General features: G+C 44.2%; 1 protein-coding gene across 1 annotated transcript in view; it reads left to right on the top strand.

Annotated features, from left to right (window-relative positions):
• The first annotated feature begins 2,508 nt into the window (after window positions 1-2,508).
• Window positions 2,509-13,642, top strand: part of LOC121543287 (pleckstrin homology domain-containing family O member 1) — a 53,125-nt gene continuing 41,991 nt past the window's right edge. Inside the window, exons 1-2 of the mRNA XM_041853042.2 lie at window positions 2,509-3,084; window positions 3,760-3,906. Of these exons, the coding sequence (XP_041708976.1) occupies window positions 3,058-3,084; window positions 3,760-3,906 (174 nt within the window). The 5' untranslated portion in view covers window positions 2,509-3,057. The remainder of the gene's footprint in view (window positions 3,085-3,759; window positions 3,907-13,642) is intronic.

The raw sequence follows: 13,642 nt of genomic DNA, 5'->3' as shown, positions 1-13,642 counted from the left end.
TTGAGGGAGTGTGCAATTGGCATGCTGACTGCAGGAATGTCCACCAGAGCTGTTTGCCAGAGAATTTTATGTTAACTTCTCTACCAATGTCGTTTTAGAGAATTTGGCAGTATGTCCAACTGGCCTCACAACCGCAGACCATGTGTAACCACTCCAGCCCAGGGCCTCCACATCCGGCTTCTTCACCTGCTGGATCGTCTGAGACCAGCCACCCGGACAGCTGATGAAACTGTAGGTTTGCACAACCGAAGAGTTTCTGCGCAAACTGTCAGAAACCGTCTCAGGGAAGCTCATCTGCGTGCTCGTCATCCTCACCAACTGACACCAGGGTCTTGACCTGACTGCAGTTCGGCGTCATAACCGACTTCAGTGGGCAAATGCACACCTTCGATGGCCACTGGCACGCTGGAGAAGTGTGCTATTCACGGATCAATCCCGGTTTCAACTGTACCGGGCAGATGGCAGACAGTGTGCATGGCGTCATGTGGGCGAGCGGTTTGCTGATATCAACGTTGTGAACAGAGTGCCCCATTGTGGCGGTGGGGTTATGGTATGGGCAGGCATAAGTTACGGACAACGAACACAGTTGCATTTTATCGATGGCAATTTAAATGAACAGAGATACCGGGACGAGATCATGAGGCCCATTGTCGTGCCATTCATCCGCCACCATCACCTCATTTTTCAGCATGATAATGCATGGCCCCATGTCGCAATGATCTGTACACAATTCCTGGAAGCTGAAAATGTCCCAGTTCTTCCATGACCTGCATACTCACCAGACATGTCACCCATTCAGCATGTTTGGGATGCTCTGGATCGCCATGTACGACAGCGTGTTCCAGTTACCGCCAATATCCAGCAAATTCACACAGCCATTGAAGAGGAGTGGGACAACATTCCACAGGCCACAATCAATAGCCTGATCAACGCTATGCGAAGGAGATGTGTTGCGCTGCATGAGGCAAATGATGGTCACACCAGATACTGACTGGTTTTCTGATCCACGCCGCTACTTTTTTTTAAGGTACTGTATCTGTGAACAACAGATGCATATCTGTATTCCCAGTCATGTGAAATCCAGAGATTAGGGCCTAATGAATTTATTTCAATTGACAGATTTCCTTATATGAAATGTAACTCTGTAAAATCTTTGAAATTTTTGCATGTTGCATTAATATTTTTGTCAAGTGTATTTACATGTGTTGTTAACCCCTAAAATACACACAGTCATATTGACTGACCACTTTAATGAAGCAAACATGCTGACAAATCTTTGGAGATATTATTTACATGGTTTGGTGTCAATTCAGTAGTGACTCAGTTTAATTAAAATATTTGTTTTAGGGGGAAATTAAAATAATGGTGTTCCCTTCCGTGTTCCCTGGCTGTAGTGACATGCCTGGGTTAGCAAGAGGAGGACTGAGGCCAACCAATGAACAGATAATTGAACTTGGCTGTTAAATAGTATTGTAATGAGGTGTAATCATGACCCTTTTTTTCACTACTAACCTCTAGCCTTTCTATTCATAAAGTCCCAGACCCAGACATCCAGGGGCATTGAATCCTTGTTTAGCTCTCCAGCCAAGCCCTCACCACATCCCACCACACAGCTATCTACACCTAATCCCTCCTAATGGTAACAACAACAAATCACAGAGACAAAAGTACTGACTACATGTCTTTCAGTCCAAATGTTTCCCAAATCTGTGTTACGTGTGACTCAGAACTCGAGCCGCTTAACAATGTTTGATACTGCTTAATACCTCAAAATACAGGGCACTGTGCTTTGGTTGTTGGACATGTTGATAAAGACAGAAATTGTACTAAGGAAACAAAGAATAGCAATTTTGTATAAAGGTTGCCCTGAGATAACATAAGAGAAAAGATGTCCATGCCATAGAACATTGCCAATGTTGCTGGAGAAAAACGTATTTCAGGCACAACAATCTTGTCTATTCATATTGGTGTAGGCCTATCCTTTCCGTTTTACAACATCAAGAGTGTGTGAAAGTGGAAAGGGGCCTTAAGCGATAAGCTTCCTCAGATATTCTTGGAAACCTAAGAGGGTCACCAAAGGTTGGAAACAACAAGTGGCCATTTTGTTTTTGATGAGACAGACTATTACGTCACAGGTACAATATTTTCCACCCTATAGCCCAGACCTAGATTTTATCTTCGTATAATTTTCTAGTCTATTTATATTTTTTTGTGAGATCTTAAGGGTCATTTGAATATCATGACATAATTAAAGATGCACTCCAGGATCTTAAACACAACAAATTTGTAACATATAGTATAGTACGAATTGGATTCGTAACATATCATACGAATTGCACAGGATGTAACACATACGAAATGGATGACTTAGTACACTATTTGATGACATAGTACACAAAAAACGGGGACCACTTTTGGCTCGTGAGCACCACTTCCGGCTGAAATTATACAAAAGTTTGAGAGTGCATCTTTAATTTTCTAGACATCACTTAACTTGTAGCCTAACACCCCCTCCCATACACCCCCACTTTCTACAGCCTGTAATTTCCATATGAGTGTATCGCACACGAAACTCGTGCCTTCATTCTTTATTTTCTATGATGACATCAAGACTTGGTAGGCCTACAGCTTGGGCTTTAGATAGATGGAGCCGTCGAGTTACAGAGCCGGGGAGCAGCCTATCCAGTCCCCAGCTGCAAGGTCTGTAATAACCGAAGTCTCGGAGAAGAGAGGAGAGCGAGAGGGACTCAATGGGGAGGCAATGAAACGTACTCATCCGCGTAACTAGACACTACCAATTCAGTTCAGTGTTCAGAGCATGCGAGAGCACAGCTAGACCAACCCCATTCAGTTCTAATTACAAAGGAGTAGAGAGGGAGAAAACTGAAGTGTTCCAACGTAGGGAGGAGGCGAGAAAAGGGGCAAGACATAGCCTACTGACGGCTTTCGAGCTTTACGGGCATATACGGCGATTCTTGGCATCAGCCTATTGTGCAAAATTACGGATTTATAACTGGGTGAAGTCGGGGATAGTAATCTACAGTCCTATCCTTCACAATGAAGAAAAACAATTCAGCAAAACGGGTAAGGTTCTTGAACGATGCCAGTGATGATCACTTCAACTACAATGTAATAACGGGTTTGTGGTTAGCTGCTATTCCAAAGAATGTAACAAAAAGCTACAATGTAACGAGTGTTGTGTTTAATAAACACGTCAATGATACTTAATACATTACTGACTCGGTTACTTTGTAGCGAAGTCTGTGTCCAAACTCCAAAGTGATGCATTTGTTAGACATGCTGCTTTGCTTTCTTTATTCATAGTGGGGGTCATTCTCCAGTTAGCCTATCTTAACTTGATTAACACAATTATATTCGACTAGAGATCTAGCAATGTAGAGTTTAAAAGTGTTCTGATGAAATGCTTGTTGTGGATGCTGTAAAATACAAACCATTTTGTGTATAACGGAATCAGAGGCCTTTAAAACGAGCCTTATTCTTGGAATGCAATTAGCTAACGTGGTCGGTGTAGCCTAACTGAGATCATGAGATGGTGACAAAAACACTAGCCCAAGAAAAACGGTGCGCGCAAGGAATGTGACAGCATCTACATGACAAAGGAAATGACAGGGGGCTGAGTCGCCTCACTAAAAGACTCCTCTTTTTCTTGTCTGTTCAGTCCCCGTTTAGAATCTAAACGAGGTGCTCTGACAATTTCATGTCTTAACTGCTACTTTGTTGCTTTCATTGAATATGCAGGGCCCCCAGGACACAAACCAGCACCCCACGCAGCCAGACAAAATCGGTTGGATTCGCAAGTTCTGTGGCAAAGGGATATTTAGGGAGATATGGAAAAATCGTTTTGTAATACTCAAAGGGGACCAACTTTACATCTCAGAGAAAGAGGTAAGTAATTTCTCTTCATTGAACAGCTAACATTTACACACCTTGAAATTTTTTGGAGCATTGAACACTTCTTTTTTTACTTTTCAAATGCAAACAGAAATCAAATCAAATCAAATCAAATTTTATTGGTCACATGCGCCGAATACAACAGGTGCAGACATTACAGTGAAATGCTTACTTACAGCCCTTAACCAACAGTGCATTTATTTTAAACAAAAAAAGTAAGAATAAAACAACAACAAAAAAGTGTTGAGAAAAAAGAGCAGAAGTAAAAATAAAGTGACAGTAGGGAGGCTATATATACAATAGAATAAAGTGACAGTAGGGAGGCTATATATACAGGGGGGTACCGTTGCATAGTCAATGTGCGGGGGCACCGGCTAGTTGAGGTAGTTGAGGTAATATGTACATGTGGGTAGAGTTAAAGTGACTATGCATAAATACTTAACAGAGTAGCAGCAGCGTAAAAAGTATGGGGTGGGGGGGGCAGTGCAAATAGTCCGGGTAGCCATGATTAGCTGTTCAGGAGTCTTATGGCTTGGGGGTAGAAGCTGTTGAGAAGTCTTTTGGACCTAGACTTGGCACTCCGGTACCGCTTGCCGTGCGGTAGCAGAGAGAACAGTCTATGACTAGGGTGACTGGAGTCTTTGACAATTTTGAGGGCCTTCCTCTGACACCGCCTGGTATAGAGGTCCTGGATGGCAGGGAGCTTTGCCCCTGTGATGTACTGGGCCGTACGCACTACCCTCTGTAGTGCCTTGCGGTCAGAGGCCAAGCAGTTGCCATACCAGGCGGTGATGCAACCAGTCAGGATGCTCTCGATGGTGCAGCTGTAGAATTTTTTTGAGGATCTGAGGACCCATGCCAAATCTTTTTAGTCTCCTGAGGGGGAATAGGCTTTGTCGTGCCCTCTTCACGACTGTCTTGGTGTGTTTGGACCATGATAGTTCGTTGGTGATGTGGACACCAAGGAACTTGAAGCTCTCAACCTGTTCCACTACAGCCCCGTCGATGAGAATGGGGGCGTGCTCAGTCCTCTTTTTTTTTCCTGTAGTCCACAATCATCTCCTTTGTCTTGGTCACGTTGAGGGAGAGGTTGTTGTCCTGGCACCACACGGCCAGATCTCTGACCTCCCTCCCTATAGGCTGTCTCATCGTTGTCGGTGATCAGGCCTACCACTGTTGTGTCGTCGGCAAACTTAATGATGGTGTTGGAGTCGTGCCTGGCCATGCAGTCATGGGTGAACAGAGAGTACAGGAGGGGACTGAGCACGCACCCCTGAGGGGCCCCCGTGTTGAGGATCAGTGTGGCAGATGTGTTGTTACCTACCCTTACCACCTGGGGGCGGCCCGTCAGGAAGTCCAGGATCCAGTTGCAGAGGGAGGTGTTTAGTCCCAGGATCCTTAGCTTAGTGATGAGCTTTGAGGGCACTATGGTGTTGAATGCTGAGCACATCTCCTCTGTTCTGGATCAACTCAGACTGACTGGACCAAATCAGCAGCTCCAAAGCTGTGTGTGTGTGTGTGTCTGTGTACTAGGGTGTGCTTGAGGCTGGGCTTTTCCCATTTAAAAAATTGCAGGTTCACTTAAGGCTTCACATAAATCTCTGTATCCTCCTGCCAAACCTCATCTATCATCCCTCAGGGGCTGGTGTGCCAACAGGGTTCTGACTTTTTCTCTCTCTCCTCTCTCTCTCTCTCTCTCTCTCTCTCTCTCTCTCTGTATGACTCTCTCTCTCCTCTCTCTCTGTCTCGCTATGACTCTCTCTCTCTCTCTCCTCTCTCCATGTCTCTCTATGACTCTCCTCTCTCAATTTTCAATTCAATTCAATTTAAGGGCTTTATTGGCATGGGAAACGTATGTTAACATTGCCAAAGCAAGTGAAGTAGATAGTAAACAAAAGTGAAATAAACAATAAATATTAACAGTAAACATTACACTCAGAAGTTCCAAAAGAATAAAGACATTTCAAATGTCATATTATGTATATATACAGTGTTGTAACAATGTGCAAATAGTTAAAGTACAAATGGGAAAATAAATAAACATAAATATGGGTTGTATTTACAATGGTGTTTGTTCTTCACTGGTTGCCCTTTTCTTGTGGCAACAGGTCACAAATCTTGCTGCTGTGATGGAATACTGTGGTATTTCACCCAGTAAATAAGGGAGTTTATCAAAATTGGGTTTGTTTTCGAATTCTTTGTGGATCTCTGTAATCTGAGGGAAATATGTGTCTCTAATATGGTCATACATTTGGCAGGAGGTTAGGAAGTGCAGCTCAGTTTCCACCTCATTTTGTGGGCAGTGTGCACATAGCCTGTTTTCTCTTGAGAGCCAGGTCTGCCTACGGCGGCCTCTCTCAATAGCAAGGCTATGCTCACTGAGTCTGTACATAGTCAAAGCTTTCCTTAAGTTTGGGTCAGTCACAGTGGTCAGGTATTCTGCCACTGTATACTCTCTGTTTAGGGCCAAATAGCATTCTAGTTTGCTCTGTTTTTTTGTTCATTCTTTCCAATGTGTCAAGTAATTATCTTTTTGTTTTCTCATGATTTGGTTGGGTCTAATTGTGTTGTTGTTGTCATGGGGCTCTGTGGGGTCTTTTTGTGTTTGTGAACAGAGCCCTAGGACCAGCTTACTTAGGGGACTCTTCTCCAAGTTCATCTATCTGATGGCTTTGTTATGGAAGGTTTGGGAATCACTTCCTTTTAAGTGGTTATATAATTTAACGGCTCTTTTCTGGATTTTGATAATTAGCGGGTATCGGCCCAATTCTGCTCTGCATGCATTATTTTGTGTTTTTCGTTGTACGCTGAGGATATTTTTGCAGAATTCTGCATGCAGAGTCTCAATTTGGTGTTTGTCCCATTTTGTGAATTCTTGGTTGGTGAGCGGACCCCAGACCTCACAACCATAAAGGGCAATGGGTTCTATAACTGATTCAAGTATTTTTAGCCAGATCCTAATTGGTATGTCAAATTTTATGTTCCTTTTGATGGCATAGAAGGCCCTTCTTGCCTTGTCTCTCAGATAGTTCACAGCTTTGTGGAAGTTTCCTGTGGCGCTGATGTTTAGGCCGAGGTATGTATAGTTTTTTGTGTGCTCTAGGGCAACGGTGTCTAGATGGAATTTGTATTTGTGGTCCTGGCAACTGGACCTTTTTTGGAACACCATTATTTTTGTCTTACTGAGATTTACTGTCAGGGCCCAGGTCTAACAGAATCTGTGCAGAATATCTAGGTGCTGCTGTAGGCATTCCCCACGTCCCTGTGGAAAGAAATGTGTATGTTTTTGCCCCTTTTAACTGCACACTTGTTGTTTGTGTACATGTTTTTACCCCAACCCCACTTTCCATCAATTTGTATAGCAGACCCTCATGCCAAATAGAGTCAAAAGCTTTTTTGAAATCAACAAAGCATGAGAAGACTTTGCCTTTGTTTTGGTTTGTTTGTTTGTCAATTAGGGTGTGCAGGGTGAATACATTGTTTTCACTGAGGAAATGGACTAGTCTGCTGTTAATGATAATGCAGAGGATTTTTCCAAGGTTGCTGTTGACGCATATCCCACTGTAGTTATTGGGATCAAATGTGTCTCCTCTTTCTGTCTCTCTATGACTCTCTCTCTCTCTCTCCTCTCTCTCTCCTCTCTCTCTCTCCTCTCTCTCTCTCTCCTCTCTCTCTCTCCTCTCTCTCTCTCCTCTCTCTCTCTCCTCTCTCTCTCCTCTCTCTCTCTCTCCTCTCTCTCTCTCCTCTCTCTCGCTCCTCTCTCTCTCTCTCCTCTCTCTCTCTCCTCTCTCTCTCTCTCCTCTCTCTCTCTCTCCTCTCTCTCTGTCTCTCACTGTCTCTCTCTTTCTCGCCCTGTCAGCATCAAACCTGAGCTGCAGCACACCTTCCACCTCAACGTTATAGATTTAAAAAAACTATTTCAGATAAGACTCCACTGTATGTCTGCTCTACACTATACTTCGGTTCTTTGACCTAAAGTGTCTGTTTTCATTTCAGTCAAATGTCAGTTAGAGTACTTCTGAATGGCTGAAGTCTGATTTATTACTATATTAGTTGTCCACAGCAAAACAGCTTGAGAAAAGAGTATAAAGTATCCCCATCCCAAATATGCACTCATAAAAGCCCTAGAATGTTTATTAATTGAGCTAGGAAGTCTCCAGAAACCTCTAGCACATCGGTCTAGCCTTGTGACAGAAGGAGTTGTCAGAGAGATGACCCTAGATGGTAATAAGGCATGCAGAAACTGCCGTGTTCAGGCTCACTAGATGGTAATATACTGAGAACAGAAGGGTGCTCCAGGCATAGCTACGAGACACAACAGCACCCTTGTGGTTGTGGTGTTGCCGTATTAAGACCTTAATGAGAGTCTTGGTAACCATAGTGACAGAGCCAGCCTGTGATGTGTCAGGGTGATTGCTCCAGATATTAGACAGAGGCATTAATGAGCCACATAGTCAGAGTCAATGTGGTGCTTGATACAAGGCAGAGGAGGCCGTTTTAAACCGCTTAGCTGAGAGTTACAGGGAATTTGCTACACACACACACACACACACACTGACTGCGATCGGGCGCTGACAGTTCTCTTGCTGGGCTTGCTTTAGAGTTGCAGGGTATTAGTATTCTGCCAAGCTCAGCTGAAGCTTACAGGAGGATGTGTGGCTGCTTCTAAGGGAGCACTTAACACCTTGCTCCAACTGTAAACAGAACTCCAGGGATCACAGCGGAATCTGACAGACACTGAAGATTCCAAACTGTGATCTAATCAATCCTAACATATTCACAGCTTTGAGGGAAAGTAGCCTCTGAGAGTTGAATATCAAGGCATATGTGGCAAAGAAATGCCTTCCAGGGTTTTGGTCACTTGAAGAGTCCCCTGTAGCTCAGTTGGTAGAGCATGGCGCTTGCAACGACAGGGTTGTGGGTTCATTTCCCACGGGGGGCCAGTATGAAAAATGTATGTACTCACGAACTGTAAGTCGCTCTGGATAAGAGCGTCTGGTAAAATGTAAATGTAAGAGGGGCCAACCAATCACCAACCGTATCAATTTATTGCCATTTTCAGTCATTTGTCACAGAATGATAAACAAAACCGCCCAGAGCTAAGTACCCCAAAATAACAAACCTTAGGAAACAATGGCAAAGGAAAGCTTCCCTTTGGAAACCCCACCAGATAGAACATTAGCTTGATAAAATGGTGAATTCATGATCATTTCCCATTGACATTCTGTCAGGGGGCCTGTTAAGGTGGGTGACGTCAGTGCAGCTCATATATTCACCCACCAAGCCTTTACTTGAGTTGACTGCCATGACTTATTAAGTGTCAGCAGTCCTGAGAGAGATTTACATTGGAGGGAGCATGAGTCTCAGGTCCAGTCTGTAATCAACCTGCTAGCCCCCTTTCCCTACACCTCCCCAAGGGTCTTTATAGACCTGTGAGAATCTGATGGCTGTAAACAATATAGCTGGAACTCTATGCAGCCAACGGGTTGGCCAAATCCTATTCTTTCAGATCTGTAACTGATGACCCTGCGCAACAAGTAGCTTGGGTCCATATTAAATGGCTAGCAGGTAGGTCTAAAGTCTATGGTCAACAAAGAAAGTGCCTTCCTCGACTTTCCTCAAGTGGCTTTTAGGGCCAAATGTCAACCCAGCATTATTTTTCATGACAATGCAGGGATGGGGTCAGGTTTCAAGGAGATCTGAGATTAAAGGCCTCCCCTTAGTTGGGACAGCTGTGAGGAACGAGGACTGGCAAGTGGGAGAGCTCCGATTTCACCTCGCTTACCAACCTGTTCCAGCCTGATGTCTGTAATGTTCTGATTCAGTCTCTGTCCACTTTCACTATGATGTCTGGTGTGTTTCACTACACTTTTTAGATACCTAACCACAGTACCGTTTCCCACTTCATTATGATGCTTATACTGTCCTCAACCAAAGAGACAACCAAGTTAGACTGGCAGATATGAGCCATGGACATGTTGACTGAATTAGTTCCTTCTTCTGACTGTTGTTCTTTGCCCAAATAAGGAAGACGTTTCTTCCCTCTGGGGTATTTTGAAACAACCTTTGTCTCTGTTCTGCTTTGTGTGTTAGAGGGTTATTGGTCAGAGCACCAAACAGTACTTCCTCTCAGAAACTGACCGCCTAACCTCTCTTCTTCAAATGACTTGTCAAGACTTGGGGGGGATTTTATGAGCACCCTAGGTAACACCAGCACACAACAAGAAACCTTTTTCCATGAAGTCTATCAAATCAAATGTTATTTGTCACATGCGTCGAATACAACCGTTAAATGCTTACTTACGAGCACTTAACCAACAATGTAGAGTTTTTAAAAAGTAAGACAAATTTGCTAAATAAACGAAAGGAAAAATAGTAACACAATAAAATAAAAATAACGAGGCTTTATACAAGGGGTACCGGTACCGAGTCAATGTGCGGGGGTACGGGTTAGTCGAGGTAATTGAGGTAATATGTACATGTAGGTAGGGGTAAAGTGACTATGCATAAATAATAAACAGAGAGTAGTAGCAGCATATGTGAAGTGTGAAGGAATGTGAATGTATGTGTGTGTGTGTGTGTGTGTGTGTGTGTGTGTGTGTGTGTGTGTGTGTGTGTGTGTGTGTGTGTGTGTGTGTGTGTGGCGTCAATATGCATGTGTGTGTCCGTGTGTGTGTGTGTTGGAGTGTCAGTGTAGTATGTGTGAGTGGGTGAGTCCAGTGAGTGTACATCAAGCCTGTGCAAGAGAGTCAGTGCAACAACAAAAAAAGAATAAATAAGAATAAAATAAGGGGGTCAATGCAAATAGTCTGGGAAGCCATTTGATTAATTGTTCAGCAGTCTTATGGCTTTGGGGTAGAAGCTGTTAAGGAGCCTTTTGGTCCCAGACTTGGCGCTCCGGTACCGCTTGCCGTGCGGTATCAGAGAGAACAGTCTATGACTTCGGTGGCTGGAGTCTTTGACCATTTTTAGGGCCTTCCTCTGACACCGCCTGGTATAGAGGTCCTGGATGGCATGGAGCTCGGCCTCAGTGATGTACTAGGCCTTACGCAGTACCCTCTGTAGCGCCTTGCGGTCGGATGCCGAACAGTTGCCATACCAAGCGGTGATGCAACCAGTGAGGATGCTCTCGATGGTGCAGCTGTAGAACTTTTTGAGGATCTCAGGTTCCATACCAAATCTTTTCAGCCTCCTGAGGCGGAATAGGCATTGTCGTTTCCTCTTCACGACTGTGTTGATGTGTTTGGACCATGATAGGTCCTTAGCAATGTTCCCTCTAAGCTGCGCGCGGGCGTGCAGCTCCCCCGGGACTGCCGCACAGAAGAAATATCAGCCCGTGCAGAGAAACATGAGATTGAACTTCACTCAACATTCTAGAGTTAACACTATCAACGTTTCCCTTTACTGTGGGAATTGTGATCGAATCAACACAATATTAGCCACTTTCAATGCAACATACCGAAACAAAATTAACTATGCAAGACTTAGTATGCAAAACTAAGGCCCGTACTCTACACAGACTGGTGTGCCATAACCAGTCAGCGCTGCAGTAGGCCTATATGCAAATAGACAATTGCCATATATGGATCTGTGCCATTCACTTTAACTGGACTGTTTTTACAGCATGAGCAGTCGTGAGTAGATGAACTTGTTTTGAGATCAAAGCGAGAGCTACATGTAGCGACGTGTACACATTTGTACATTTGTTCATATCCTTTGCTAGTTAGTGAGTTATTAGCTCAGTTATATATAATTTGTAGTCAGCAATGGGGGAGTGATTGCTTCCTACAAGAGCACAAAACATGTGCATTTCTAGACATCTTTGAAAAGCTAGTCAGGTAAAGAGCTTTTTTTGGTCTTAAAGGGGCAGTGTTGTAGCCAATAAGCAGAGGGAAGCATAATTTGTCTGATTCTCTGTAATAATGGAATGGTAATAATGATGCATTTTATTTTGTAAAGTGGTTTCTTGCATCAAACAACACAACAACATTTTCAGTCACCTCCTTGTCTGAAGGACAAGTGGATAAACAGGTTAATGTCAAGCCCTGCATGTTTCTTTCAAAAGTCTCATGGAATGTAGGCCTACATTGAACACCACACATTGGCTGCTACTGTAGGCTGAACGATAGAACAGCTATTTCCATGTTAAAATGCTATGGGATGCATTTTCTCCATTGGTTTTTTATAGTAGGCCTCTCTGGTAGGCCTACATTATGATCAAATAGCCACAGTAGCCTACTTGACCACTGTTAAAATGAACTTAAAGCGGGTACAGCCTCAGTGTTCACAGTAAACGCTCGCCGGAAGTTGCACAGAATTTTTGCGCTCAGCAGGATTGAAATTTGCTCAGTGATGTGGACACCAAGGAACTTGAAGCTCTCGACCCGCTCCACTACAGCCCTGTCAATGTGAATGGGGACGTGCTCTGCCCTCGTTTTCCTGTAATCCACAATCAGCTCCTTTGTCTTGCTGACATTGAGGGAGAGGTTGTTGCCCTGGCACCACACTGCCAGGTCTCTGACCTCCTCCCTATAGGCTGTCTCATCATCGTTGGTGATCAGGTCTACCACCGTCGTGTCGTCGGCAAACTTAATAATGGTGTTGGAGTCGTGCGTGGCCACGCAGTCTTGGGTGAACAGGGAGTACGGGAGGGGACTAAGCACGCACCCCTGAGGGGCCCCCGTGTTGAGGGTCAGCATGGTGGATGTGGTGTTGCCTAACCTCACCACCTGGGGGCAGCCTGTCAGGAAGTCCAGGGTCCAGTTGCAGAGAGAGGTGTTCAGTCATTATCATTCCTCTGTTATCTCAATACTAGAATACCCTCTAGACATGGATTCACTAGACAAACACACATATGTTTGATAGAGATACTGATGACCTGAGATGAGGTCTTAGTCCATTGGGTTGATGAGGTCTTAGTCCATTGGGTTGATGAGGTCTTAGTCCATTGGGATGCACACAAACCTCTTTTGTTTGATTTGTGAGTTATCAAGTCATGTCTGGCAGTGTGCTTTCACTTTAGCTGATAACCGCATCGCCCAGTGGGTTTCTGAAACGCTCTGCACATGACTTGAAGTGGAGCATGTGCTCCAGGCTCCGATCCAGTTTCTCTTTTCAACACTGCTAAGCACTAGATCAATTTTGAGATCGTTTCTAGCCCACAGCCCCACACTATACTTTCTGCTTCTTCATTGGTATCATCTTACTTCCTAACTAAAGGCGGCAGTGTTAATTTGCACTAGTTCCTTCTTTCTGAACCTGTTCTAATTGAGTCAGTCAGGGGGATGGTAGGAGGGTAAGTACTGTGAGAATGATCATCTATTTGAATTGTAGATGAGCCTGATCAGTCCCACAGCGGGTGGATTTCACTTCACAACCATAGCTTTTCTTCAATTAAACCATTCTAGCAACCTGCTCAGTGATTAATTCAGTGTTGAGGCACATAAAGAATTAGCTCCTTACATTTGAATTAAAACATAGGCCTACCCCAAGCAGTCCGTTAGCCATCGCTTTGTCCTGAAGGGGAGGAGATGTTTTATGTTTGTCTAAAGGGAATGATGCAATGGAGGGGGGGAGGGAGGGACGAAGGGGGGAAGATAGTTGGAAGAGAGAGAAAGGAGGAGAAAGTACTTACTTCACTTTCTCCTGTTTCTTTCTCTCCCTGTTTCTCTCTATCTCACTCTCCCTGTTTCTCTCACTCTCCCTGTTTCTCTCACTCTCCCGGTTTCTC

Source organism: Coregonus clupeaformis, chromosome 28, assembly GCF_020615455.1.
Source record: "Coregonus clupeaformis isolate EN_2021a chromosome 28, ASM2061545v1, whole genome shotgun sequence".
NCBI classification, from domain to species: domain Eukaryota; kingdom Metazoa; phylum Chordata; class Actinopteri; order Salmoniformes; family Salmonidae; genus Coregonus; species Coregonus clupeaformis.
The sequence above is the reverse complement of the archived record's forward strand: the minus strand, read 5'-3'. Positions and strand labels throughout refer to the sequence as shown.